The following is a 12,526-nucleotide window of genomic DNA, read 5'->3' as shown; positions in this document are numbered from 1 at the left end:
TGGCGACTTTCTTTGCTTGACTATTCATACCGTTCTAGGAATCTCAGGAAGTAAGGATTTCTCTACATAATGGTTAGGGTGAGATGAAGAAAGGTAGGAGAAGGCTCGTGTGGAGCATAAACTCCGGCATAGACCTATTGTGCTGAATGGCCTGTTTCTGTACTGTACATTCTATGTAAGGTGAATATGAAAACAACATAAGTTGACTCATTTGATTTGGCTTCCCTCCCTCAGAGAAGAATTCATAACCCCTGCTTCACACCTCCCCAGATGTCAATGTCTGACAATGAAACCATAGTGGAAAATCCATGTCCTACCCATTCTTCTATTCAGCACATCAGTGGATTATTATTCTATACCCTCTCCCCCATGACCAAGTTCAAATCTGGCATTACAGTACCCACTTCTATTTCAATTGTAGCTAGAATCATAGAATCATGGTTTGGAGGCCATTTGGCCCATTGTGCCCGAGCTGGCTCTTGTAATATACTTTATAAATAATTAAGAGCAAGAGGATAACTAAGGAAAGAAGGCCTAATGGAGACCAACAAGGTAAACTATGTGTGGAGGTGGAAGATGTGGGTATGGTTCTTAATGAATACTTTTCATCTGTCTTCACAAAGGAGAGGGATTAAAGTTAAGGAGGAGGAGTGTGAAATATTGGATGGGATAAACATAGTGAGAGAGGAAGTACTAGGGGGTTAGCTTCTTTGAAAGTGGATAAATCACCAGGGCCGGATGAAATGTTTCCCAGGCTGTTAGAGGAAGCCAGGGAGGAAACACTGGAGGCTTTAACAATCATTTTCCAAACTTCACTGGACACAGGCGTAGTGCCGGAGGAATCGAGGACTGTTAACGTTGTACCGTTGTTTAAAAGGGGAGCAAAGGATAGACCGAGTAATTACAGGCCAGTCAGCCTAACCTCGGTGGTGGGCAAATTATTGGAATCAATTTTGAGGGACTGGATAAACTGTCCCTCAGAATTGATTCCAATAATTTGCCCACCACCGAGGTTAGGCTGACTGGCTTGTAATTACTCGGTCACTTAGAAAGGCATGGACTAATCAAGGACAGTCAGCACGGATTTGTTAAGGGGAGATCGCGTCTGACTAACTTGGTTGAATTTTTCGAGGAGGTGACAAGGAGGATCGATGAGGGTAGCGTAATTGATGTAGTCCACATGAATTTTAGCAAGGCTTTTGACAAGGTCCCATATGGCAGATTGGTCAAAAAAGTAAAGGTCCATGGGATCCAAGGGAATGTGGCAAATTAGACCCAAAATTGGCTCAGTGGCAGGAAGCAAAGGGTAATGGTCGATGGGTGTTTTTGCGTCTGGAAGGCTGTTTCCGGTGGGGTGCCGCAGGGCTCGGTACTAGGCCCTTTGCTTTTTGTGGACTTAAACGTAGGGGGCATGATTAAGAAATTTGCGGATGACACAAAAATAGGCCGTGTGGTTGATAGTGAGGAGGAAAGCTGTAGACTGCAGGAAGATATCAATGGACTGGTCAGATGGGCAGTAAAGTGGCAAATGGAGTTCAATCCGAAGAAGTGTGAGGTAATGCATTTGGGGAGAGCAAACAAGACAAGGGAATACACAATAAATGGGAGGATACTGAGAGGTGTAGAGGAAGTGAGGGACCTTGGAGTGCATGGCCACAGATCCCTGAAGGTAGCAGGACAGATAGATAAGGTGGTTAAGAAGGCAAATGAAATGCTTTCCTTTATTAGCCGAGGCATAGAATATAAAAGCAGGGATGTTATGCTGGAACTGTATAAAACACTAGAAAGGCCACAGCTTGAGTACTGCGCTTAGTTCTGGTCACTACATTACATACAGGAAGGATGTAATTGCACTAGAGAGGGTGCAGAGGAGATTTACGAGGATGTTGCCAGGACTGGAGAATTTTAGCTATGATGACAAATTGGATAGGCTGGGGTTGTTTTCCTTGGAACAGAGGAGGCTGAGGGGAGATTTGATTGAGGTGTACAAAATTATGAGGGGCCTAGATAGAGTGGATAGGAAGGACCTATTTCCCTTAGCGGAGGGGTCAATAACCAGGGGGCATAGATTTAAAGTGATTGGTAGAAGGATTAGAGCGGAAATGAGGAATAATTTTTTCATCCAGAGGGTGGCGGGGGTCTGGAACTCACTGCCTCAGAGGGTGGTAGAGGCAGAAACCCTCACCTCATTTAAAAAATACCTGGATGTGCTCCTGAAGAGCCGTGATCTACAGGGCTACGGACCAAATGCGGGAAAGTGGAATTAGGCTGGGTGGCTCGTTTCTCAGCCGGTGCAGACATGATAGGCCGAATGGCCACCTTCTGTGCCATAAATTTTCTATGATTCTATGATTCTATGAAAGAGCTATCCAAATAGTTCCACACACCTGCTCTTTTCCCATAGCCCTGCAAAATTTCCCACTTCAAGTATTTATCCAATTCCCTTTTGAAAGTTATAATTGAATCTGCTTCCACCACCTTTTCAGGCAATTAAATCCAGGTCATTACCATAGAACCATAGAACAATAGAAAAGATACAGCACAGAACGGGCCCACTCAGCCCATCGTGTCTGCGCTGGCTCGAAGAAAACCAGGTGCCCATTCTAATCCCACCTTCCAGCACCCGGTCCATAGCCCTACAGCTTACAGCACTTTAGGTGCAGGTCCAGGTACTTTTTAAAAGAGTTGAGGGTCCCTGCCTCTACCACCAATTTGGGCAGTGAATTCCATACACCCACCACCCTCTGGGTAAAAAAGTTTTTCCTCATGTCCCCTCTAATCCTTCCGCCAATCAGCTTAAATCTATGTCCTCTAGTTCTTGAACTCTCCGCTAGGGGAAACAGGTACTTCCTGTCTACTGTATCTGGGCCCCTCATAATTTTGTATACCTCAATCAAGTCACCCCTCAGCCTCCTCTGTTCCAAGGAAAAAAACCCCAGCCTATCCAATCTCTCCTTGTAGCTGCGATTTTCAAGCCCTGGCAACATTCTTGTAAATCTTCTCTGCACTCTCTCCAGAGCAATTTCTTCCTTCCTGTAATATGGTGATCAGAACAGCACACAATACTCCAGCTGTGGCCTTACCAGCGTTTTATACATTTCCATCATTACATCCCTGCTTTTGTATTCTATACCTTGCCTAATAACAGAGATCATTCAGTGTGCCTTCTTCACAATCTTATCTACCTGTACTGCCACCTTCAGGGACCTGTGCACATGCATTCCTCACTTCCTCGACCCTTCTCAATATTACAGCGTATTCCCTTTTACTATTTGCCCTCCCTAAGTGCATTACCTCACACTTCTCCGGGTTGAACTCCATTTGCCACTTTTCCGCCCATTCCACCAACCCATTGATATCTTCTGGGAGTCTACAACTATCCTCTTCACTATCAACTACAAGGCCAATTTTTGTGTCGTCTGCAAATTTGCCAATCATGCCCCCTACATTCAAGTCCAAATCATTAATATACACCACAAACAGCAAGGGACCCAACACTGAGCCCTGTGGCACACCACTGGAGACGGATTTCCATTCGCAAAGACATCCATCGACTTTCACCCTTTGTTTCCTGTTACTGAGTCAATTTTGGATCCAATTCACCACATTTCCCTGTATCCCATGGGCTTTTACCTTTCTGATTAGTCTGCCATGTGGGACCTTGTCAAATGCCTTACTAAAATCCATGTAGACAACATCCACTGCACTATCCTCATCAATCCTCCTTGTCACTCCCTCAAAGAATTTAATCAGATTTGTAAGGCATGAGCTTCCCTGAACAAATCCATGCTGACCATCCCTGATTAAACCATGCCTTTCCAAGTGACAGTTTATCCTATCTCTCAGTATTGATTCTAATAGTTTGCCCACCACAGAGGTAAGACTGACTGGCCTATAATTGTTCGGCCTTTCCCTCGTACCCTTTTTAAACAATGGTACTACGTTTGCAGTCTTCCAGTCCTCCGGTACCTCCCCTGTATCTAGTGAGGATTGGAAAATGATCCTCAGAGCATCCGTTATTTCCTCCCTGGCTTCCTTCAATAGCCTAGGAAAACAATCCATCCGGCCCTGGTGACTTATCAACTTTCAAGGATTCCAGTCCCTCTAGTACTTCCTCTCTCGTTAAGTTTACCTTATCCAATATTTCACACCTCTTTTCTTTAACTACTACGTCCGGATCATCCCTTTCCTTTGTGAATACAAAGGATTGAACTCGCTGCGTAAAATTATTTTTCCTCATGTCACCTCTGGTTCTTTTGCCAATTACCTTGAACATCTCTGTCAAATCGCCCCTTAACCTTCTCTGCTATGTGGAGAACAATCCCAGCTTCTCTGGTCTCTCCAGGTAACTGAAGTCTTTCACCTTGGTACCATTCTAGTAAATGTCTTCTGCACCTTCTCTAAAGCTTTGACATCCTTCCTAAAGTGTGGTGCCCAGAATTGGGCACAATACTCCAGCTGAGGCCTAACCAGCGTTTTATAAAGGTTTAGCATAACTTCCTTGCTTTAGTACTCTATGCCTTTATTTATAAAGCTCAGGATCCCAAATGCCTTTCTCAATTTGTCCTGCCACCTTCAAATACTTATGTATGTATCCCCCTAGGTGTCTCTGTTCCTGTACCCCTTTTAAAATTGTACCATTTAGTTTATATTGCCTTTCCTCATTCTTCCTACCAAAATGAATCACTGCACACTTTTCTGCATTAAATTTCATCTGCCATGTGTCTTCCTGTTTCACCAGTCTATCTCTGTCCTCCTGAAGTCTTTTACTACCCTCATCACATTACATTTTCGAGTTTTGTGGAATCTGCAAACTTTGAAATTATGCCCTGTATACCCAAGTCCAGGTTATTAATATATATCAAGAAGAGCAGTGGTCCCAACACCGACACCTGGGGGACACTACTGCACACTTCCCCCTAGTCTGAAAAACAGCTTTCGCCAATACTCTCTGGTTTCTGTCCCTTAGCCAAGTTCGTATCCATGCAGCCACTGCCTCTTTGATCCCATGGGCTTCAATTTTGCTAACAAGTCTATCATGCAGCAGCTTATCAAACGCCGTTTGAAAGTCCATATACACAACATCAACCACATTACCCTCATCAACCCTCTCCGTTTCTTCATCAAAGAACAAAATCAAGTTAATTAAACATAATTTGCCTTTAACAGATCTTTTTGGCTTTCATTTATTAACCCATATTTTTCCAAGTGCCAATTAATTTTGTCTCAGATTAATGTCTCTAAAAGTTTCACCATTACCGACATTAGGCTGACTGATCTGCAGTTGCTGCGTTTATCCCTGTCCCCTTTTTTGAACAGGGGTGTAACATTTGCAATCCTCCCGTCCTCTTGCACCACTCCCATATCTAAGGTGGATTGGAAGATTGTGGCCAGATCCTCTGCAATTTCCACCCTTATGTCTCTCAGTAACCTAGGATGCGTTCCATCAGGACTGGGTGACTTATCTACTTTGAGCGCTGCCAACCTTTTAAGTACCTCCTCTTTATCTATTCTTATCCTATTCAATTTCTCTTCAACCTCCTCCTTTACTGTGACATTGGCAGCATCCTCTTCTTTAGTGAAGACAAATGCTAAGTATTCATTTAGTTCCTCAGCCATGCCCTTTGCCTCCAAAAGAAGATAGAATCATGGAATCATAGAAGTTTACAACATGGAAACAGGCCCTTCGGCCCAACATGTCCATGTCGCCCAGTTTATACCACTAAGCTAGTCCCAATTGCCTGCACTTGGCCCATATCCCTCCATACCCATCTTACCCATGTAACTGTCCAAATGCTTTTTAAAAGACAAAATTGTACCCGCCTCTACTACTGCCTCTGGCAGCTCATTCCAGACACTCACCACCCTTTGAGTGAAAAAATTGCCCCTCTGGACCCTTTTGTATCTCTCCCCTTGACGATACCGGATTCTTTACTCTTAGTCTGGTTCAGCAAAAACTGAAAGCGAATACACTTGAAAGTTTTAACACAATTTATTAGCTGCAGCTGGCCCTATCTATAGAATTGATTTCAACTCTTGACAGAGTCTGGTCAATCTCATAGAACAGGCAAATTACACAGTCAGAGTTCACACAATTATACGTTTTCAGAGTGGGGAGGGACATGAGTAGCAAGGGGTTAAAACCAATCATAAGCTGAGTCTGGGCAAGCCATACTAACTGACATAATGACCGACCACTCACAGGTGATACCTGTTCATACGTAGGTCACAGGAAAGGGAGTCTCACTTATCTCAGGCCTGGGATGTTTTTCGACCTTGTCCGAAATAAGGATCCATTCATTAGGTAGCTGCAAAACAACACTCCCTACACCTGCTTACCCCAGAATTCAGCTTATCATATCGCTTTGCTTGATTCATAATAAAGCATACATTTTCATACAGGAAATTAATAACATAAACGAATGATCAAGGATAAACTCATTTGAAAAGCTCATTGTTCTAATTCTAGCTAGCAAAATGGGCCACTTATATTAACCCTTGGTTTACCATACTGCCATTTTGTTATGGAGGCATCTTATTGAGCTACTGAAAGCTTACTACATATGCATTTCATTAGAGGGGCACCTCGTAGGTATTCTCATTCCCCCCTTTTATCATTTATGATAACTAATCTTTGCTCAATCAACAGTTCTGATTGGTCAAGGCTCTATACTCGGATTTGGTTGATGGCTATCTTACAGACAATTTTGATGCTAAGAACGGTTATGGCGAAAATGAGTATTGCTGCAATTAGGATAACCAATCCATGCACTAGATACGCTCCCCATGAGGTACCGAAAAGCCAGTCTAACCAACCCTCCCTTGGGGTTTGGCGTAATTTCTTTACTTCGTTCCGTATGTGCTTCGCCAGATTAGTTATGTTTTCTGAGTTATCTGGTATGTAGGTGCAGCACTCTGATCCAATCAGCGCACACGTTCCCCCTTTTTCGGCCAACAGATAGTCTAGAGCCATGCGATTTTGCAAGGCCACTGTACGCATGGCTATCATTTCGGCGTTAATGTCCTGCAGTGCGTCTGCTGTTTCATTAGCTACCTGTTCTAAGACGGAAGCGATAAGCCGAATTTCCTTGATTGTCCTGCCCACCCCATACCCAGGGAACAAAATAGCGAAGTATCGTTCTGTCTCTGTGATTTCCCTTTTGAGTCGGTAATGGCGATGATCTGCTAGGGAGGGCAAGTGATGGATGTATGGTACCACATATCCCAAAAAGCAGGACCCAGTCCATTTCTGAGGCAACCATGGGTATGCCTTATGGCCGCATATGAAATACGTACCATTGTAGGCTGTCAGATTGGAGGGCAATTCCGTGAATGGGGGCACCCCGTCTGGTCCCAGAGGTTCTTCCCCCCCCCGGAGTCTGTGCTGCAATACTGACCCATTTCCGCAGCCGGTCCATTGGATGGTACTGGGGCTGGCGTGCATTGTCACATTGATGTATTGAGTACATCTGCTCCATCCCATTACCTGTCCACCCGTGGTGTTTTTAGACAGGCATATTACCCCCTGAGGCCTTGACGTGTTGGTGAGCATCAGGAATGGGGGCTTATAGGTACGATTGTAATTGGGTTGGTACCACCCCTTAAATTTGATCCCACACTTGGTGTGGTTGGTGTATTTTCTCCATTGCTCCCCCACTGGAACTGGCACTGTTAAATCGTATGCTCGTACATAGCCATTGTCTCTAATGCCGTTCCCGTCAGTTTCATTCCGATTTATCACCCATTCTGCCATTTCTGGGGAAGTTAGGGGAATCGGCCTTAGAGGGATACCTCCTTTTGAATGGGTAGGGATATGGGAGCACACCCAGCAGGAGGACATGTTTAAGCTTTGGGCATAGAGATGAGACATACAGAGAAAAGTATTTAAATACAGTCCCCTAGACACCCGAGTCACAGAGCGCCTGATCCCTCTTTTAGAGCATGGATCTGGGGCTGGGAATTCACTTTCGTTTCGGTGGCAAACAAAATCAAATTTGCATTTAGTCCGGTAACATGGTAAGTGACTGTTCCTTTGTTGTGCTCCCAATATCAGCGTGCGGTAGGGCTGCCGCAAGAGCCCGGTAGAGGCGTCCACCTGGGTGACGTTCCATCTTCCGAATCCATCTGGGTCGTTGCATCGAAGTACGTCTCCTGAGCATAGGTGGTATATGCGTTGAGGCTGGTCGCGCTGACAGGTATCCTGTTTGTTCACTCCCAGGGTGAAGCAGAGTAGAATAGAGGAGATCCGTAGTAAGGCTTTCATGGCTGGTCACGGCACCTGTATAGGAAAGATTTCTTGAAAGAAAAGAGAAGTTAGCATTTTAAATTTAAAACGTGGGACTGATAGTTTTACAGTGGTGGAGGTGAACCCAAGCACTCTTCCCCTCTACATTCACAGCGGTAGGGGTGGTGAGTAAGACTTGATAGGGCCCCTCCCAACGAGGTTCCAGTCCTTTCCTTGTCCAATTCCTGATTAACACATACATTCCCGGTTCGATTTTAGATGGACTGGCTATAGGAGGAAGTTCGATGTAGGCAGCTCGTACCCGAGAGTGAAGGCTTCTCAATGCCTTAGTTAATGACAAAATATAGTTAGTCATTTCTGTTGTCATGTGGTGAAAATGGACAGTCTTCGGAACGTTTTGATTCCACGGGGTCTTGAGGGGTCCCCCATATATAATTTCAGCAGGACTTAACCGCATTGCCCCAGCCGGGGTAGTACGTATCTGAAACAAGGCTATAGGAAGAAGTTTGAGCCAAGTAGTACCAGTCTCAGCCTGCAGCTTGGCCAGTTTATTTTTCAAAGTCTGGTTAGCACGCTCAACTAACCCAGCGGCCTGTGGCCTGTAGGCACAATGTAGCTGTTGTTTGATGCCCATCTGGGTGCAGAATTCCTTATTCACCTGGCCTACAAAATGAGGGCCGTTATCTGAACTCAATTGATTTGGGATTCCGTATCTAGGAATGATCTCTTTCATCAGAACTTTTACAACAGTGGAGGCTTTATTATCCGTTGTCGGATAGGCCTCTATCCATTTACTAAATACATCAACAATAACTAGAACATATTTATAACCCTGACATCTTTGCAGCTCAATGTAGTCCATTTGGAGGGTCTCAAAGGGACCTTCAGGTAAAGGGGTTTTTCCCTTTTCGCAAGACACTGCCTTTCCAGGGTTGTGTTTCTGACAAATAAGGCAACGACTGCTGATGCCCTGGGCTAGGGCTTGCAACCGAGGATGCCACCAAGTGGCCAGCAGTGTATCGCTAGCAGCTTTGGCCCCACAATGAGTTGCAAAATGTACACATTCAATAACCCATACTGCTAATTCATCCGACATACAAGTCTGCCCCGCAGGGGTAAGCCACAATTTAGACACACAGTCATAAGTACAACCAAGTTGTTCCCACAATTTCTTGTCACAGCCAGGAGCGTCCTCCTGTAATTTAATGACGTCTTGGATGGTTGGCATTGGTTTTTCAGAGGGAGACTTGCTCTTGTTTGAGCTTTTAGTTTGACTCATCATTCTAGGGACAACCACCCTCTGTGTCTGGGACGCTTCCTTTGCTTCCCGATCAGCATATCTATTCCCTATATCTACTGAGGTCTGTCCTGTCGTGTGGGCGGAGCATTTCATAACCGAGATCTGTCTTGGTAGCATAAGGGCTTGTAATAAATCTGAGACTAACTTCTGATGGGAAATCTGCGTACCTGCAGAAGTCAGAAATCCCCTGTTTTTCCATAACTGTCCAAAATCGTGAACTACCCCGAAAGCGTATCTCGAATCTGTATAGATGTTCACTCTCAAGTTTTTTCCTAAAATGCAGGCTCTTATTAATGCAAACAGTTCCGCTTGTTGGGCAGAATATGGAAATTCAAAAGCAGCAGATTCAATATTATTAGTCTTAATTGCTTGAGCAACCTGACTCGGTAGGCAGTTCAATAGCATAGCACAGTACTGTGGTGAGTCCTTTTTGTCACGGTATGCTACATCCCCTGACTGATTCTGGTATATTTCAGAGAATCTTTCCAAATATTCTTCTGCTCCCTCTCCCTTTTTAGGCTTGGTGTCTAAGATCTTGCTTATGTCAACTGTTTTTTGTAGAATAGCACTAAGGGCAGCAAAAAGACGCTGCTGGCGGTGTTCATCATTTGCTACCTGTTCCACCAGTGCGGCATGATTCTGATAGGTCAACTTTGCTAGGAATTTAGTATGTTCAGCAGGGGTTAAAACTTGCTGTATTAGCGACCATAAGTCCCTTGATTCGGCATTATAGACGGAAATGGTAGTCCGAAGAAAGTCCACGAATGAGGTAGGTGCTTGTTTTCTATCCGGTATCCCGGTTAGAATGGCCATTATTTCGTGGGGTCTCCATGGACAGTACACATTTATCGTTTGGGGGTTGTCAGCGTCTCCGGCGTTAGCCGCGACATAGGCGGGGTTCGGCACCTGTCTCATTGGTAACTGACGAGGGGTCGGTTCATATCTAACTAGTGTCTCAGTATTACGTCTTGAGTCTAGTGATATCAAGTCGTCACCCGGCTCTCTAGTGTCTGTGTCTCTAAGTCCCTGACTGTCCAGTCTCAGCTGCTGTCCGGAACTAGGTGGGTTGGCTGAGGGTTTAAAAATTGGAGCCACTAAGCCCTTAGTTTGACTTCTGGTACGGGAGGAGACTGGGGAAACAATTTGAGGCGTTATGACAGCAGTTTGAACAACCGGTGTCGGAGCTGCTGAGGGATAGAGGCTACTGTATGCAGGAGGAGCACTAGGACCCTGGGGAGTTACATGGGACCTGAAGTTCCATTCATCTAATTCATCGTCTTCCCCGGTCAAAGCCATGCCAACCATTGGATTACGTAATCCACTCCTATCAAGTGTTTTAGACTCGACCGAAGTCTTTTCAGACTCCCGTTCTGCATGAGCACATTCTTTTTCTAGGAGTTCTGCAGACTTAACTATTCCTCCTTCAGTGAGTCCTATTCCTAACTTTAACGCGTTATCTTGCCAGCTGGCTAATACTGACGCTCCTCTCAATTCCTGACAGTACTGTTTCCATAAAGCAATTAACCCTTTGGCTGGTTTACCTCCGTTATTTTTCCAAATTAGTTCCTCAGCCTTAGTGACGGCATCTAGGTTTTTACTGCCCCCCAATGGCCATTCCTCATTGCCCAGTCTTTTATTCAGCCCCCCTGACAACTGTCTTAATTGTTTTACCTTGTCTGGATATTTTTCACACAAAATTTGTAAGGGACTTCCCGGTTCCGTAGTGACATCCAAACAATTACCCATCTTGTCTTGTTTTGTTACCCTTAGTCAACCAGTTAACACAACTGTATTGGTCGCTACCCAGTCAAGTCAACTAGTTAACGCTACCGTATGTCGCCACCCAGTTACTTACTGGATTTAATTATGGTCCTGACTGCTTGTGCCTCACAATCCTAAGTGCCCTTTGTGCCTACACCCACTTCAGGGTCCTGACCTTCGCGTGGAGGATCTCCTCTCTTAACAGCCAGTCTAAGGCGGGGTGTGTGACAGGCACTTCCTTCTGTAGTCGATCAGCACAAGCAATCAGTTCCTGTTTGTATCCAATCCCCAAGGATTCAAAGTACTGGTTTATACCGAATCACCAGAGACTTGAAACCTAACCCTTAGTGATATTGATCACTGACCCACCGTGTTCAAAGGTCCTGTTTATATCCAATCACCAGGAACTCGAACCGAGTGATATTTTGATCACTCGCACTTCCTGTTTATTTTCAATGACCAGGAACGCGAACTGGACTCAGTGATGTTTGTTGATCACTGACCTACCGCTTCAGAGTTTCGGTTTATACTCAATTACCCGGAACTCAAAGCCTGACCTAGTGGTATGTTGATTACCACTCCCTCAGTACGCCGACTGAACCTTAGTGATATTAATCACTAACCTATATCCGTGTATTCGCCAGACTAAGTACTAGGCTGAATCTCGTAAGGACGCCACGCAAGAGTTAGCGATTGGACGATTCGTCGTCAGACGTGACAGATTTAGGAAAGCCGGAGTGGTAAAGAAGTGTTTACTCACCCGGGGCGCCCTCTCCTTCGTCCGTGTCCAAGACAATTCGTCTCTTACACCGCGAACTCTCGGCGACCGACCGTTGAGATCCCGGACCCGAGCCCCCAAATGACGATACCGGATTCTTTACTCTTAGTCTGGTTCAGCAACAACTGAAAGCGAATACACTTGAAAGTTTTAACACAATTTATTAGCTGCAGCTGGCCCGATCTATAGAATTGATTTCAACTCTTGACAGAGTCTGGTCAATCTCATAGAACAGGCAAATTACACAGTCAGAGTTCACACAATTATACATTTTCAGAGTGGGGAGGGACATGAGTAGCAAGGGGTTAAAACCAATCATAAGCTGAGTCTGGGCAAGCCATACTAACTGACATAATGACCGACCACTCACAGGTGATACCTGTTCATACGTAGGTCACAGGAAAGGGAGTCTCACTTATCTCAGGCCTGGGATGTTTTTCGA

At 45.0% G+C, this 12,526-nt stretch overlaps 1 protein-coding gene across 1 annotated transcript; it reads right to left on the bottom strand.

Annotated features, from left to right (window-relative positions):
• Positions 1–5,956: 5,956 nt before the first annotated feature.
• LOC137300618 (endogenous retrovirus group PABLB member 1 Env polyprotein-like) lies at positions 5,957–12,151 on the bottom strand. Its single transcript, XM_067969841.1, has 2 exons — positions 12,067–12,151; positions 5,957–8,295 (listed from the first exon to the last, which is right to left on the bottom strand). Exon 2 carries the CDS (start codon positions 8,261–8,263, stop codon positions 6,668–6,670), a length of 1,596 nt encoding a protein of 531 aa, XP_067825942.1. The 5' UTR covers positions 8,264–8,295; positions 12,067–12,151; the 3' UTR covers positions 5,957–6,667.
• Positions 12,152–12,526: the final 375 nt, after the last annotated feature.

The sequence above is a fragment of the Heptranchias perlo genome, chromosome 1 (genome assembly GCF_035084215.1).
Source record: "Heptranchias perlo isolate sHepPer1 chromosome 1, sHepPer1.hap1, whole genome shotgun sequence".
In the NCBI taxonomy this organism is placed as follows: Eukaryota; Metazoa; Chordata; class Chondrichthyes; order Hexanchiformes; family Hexanchidae; genus Heptranchias; species Heptranchias perlo.
Note: the sequence above shows the minus strand (reverse complement) of the source record. Positions and strands in the feature narration are given on the sequence as shown.

Excerpts from the sequence above, each read along its gene's own strand:
- LOC137300618 (XM_067969841.1), bottom strand. The coding sequence starts at position 8,263 with ATGAAAGCCTTACTACGGATCTCCTCTATTCTACTCTGCTTCACCCTG.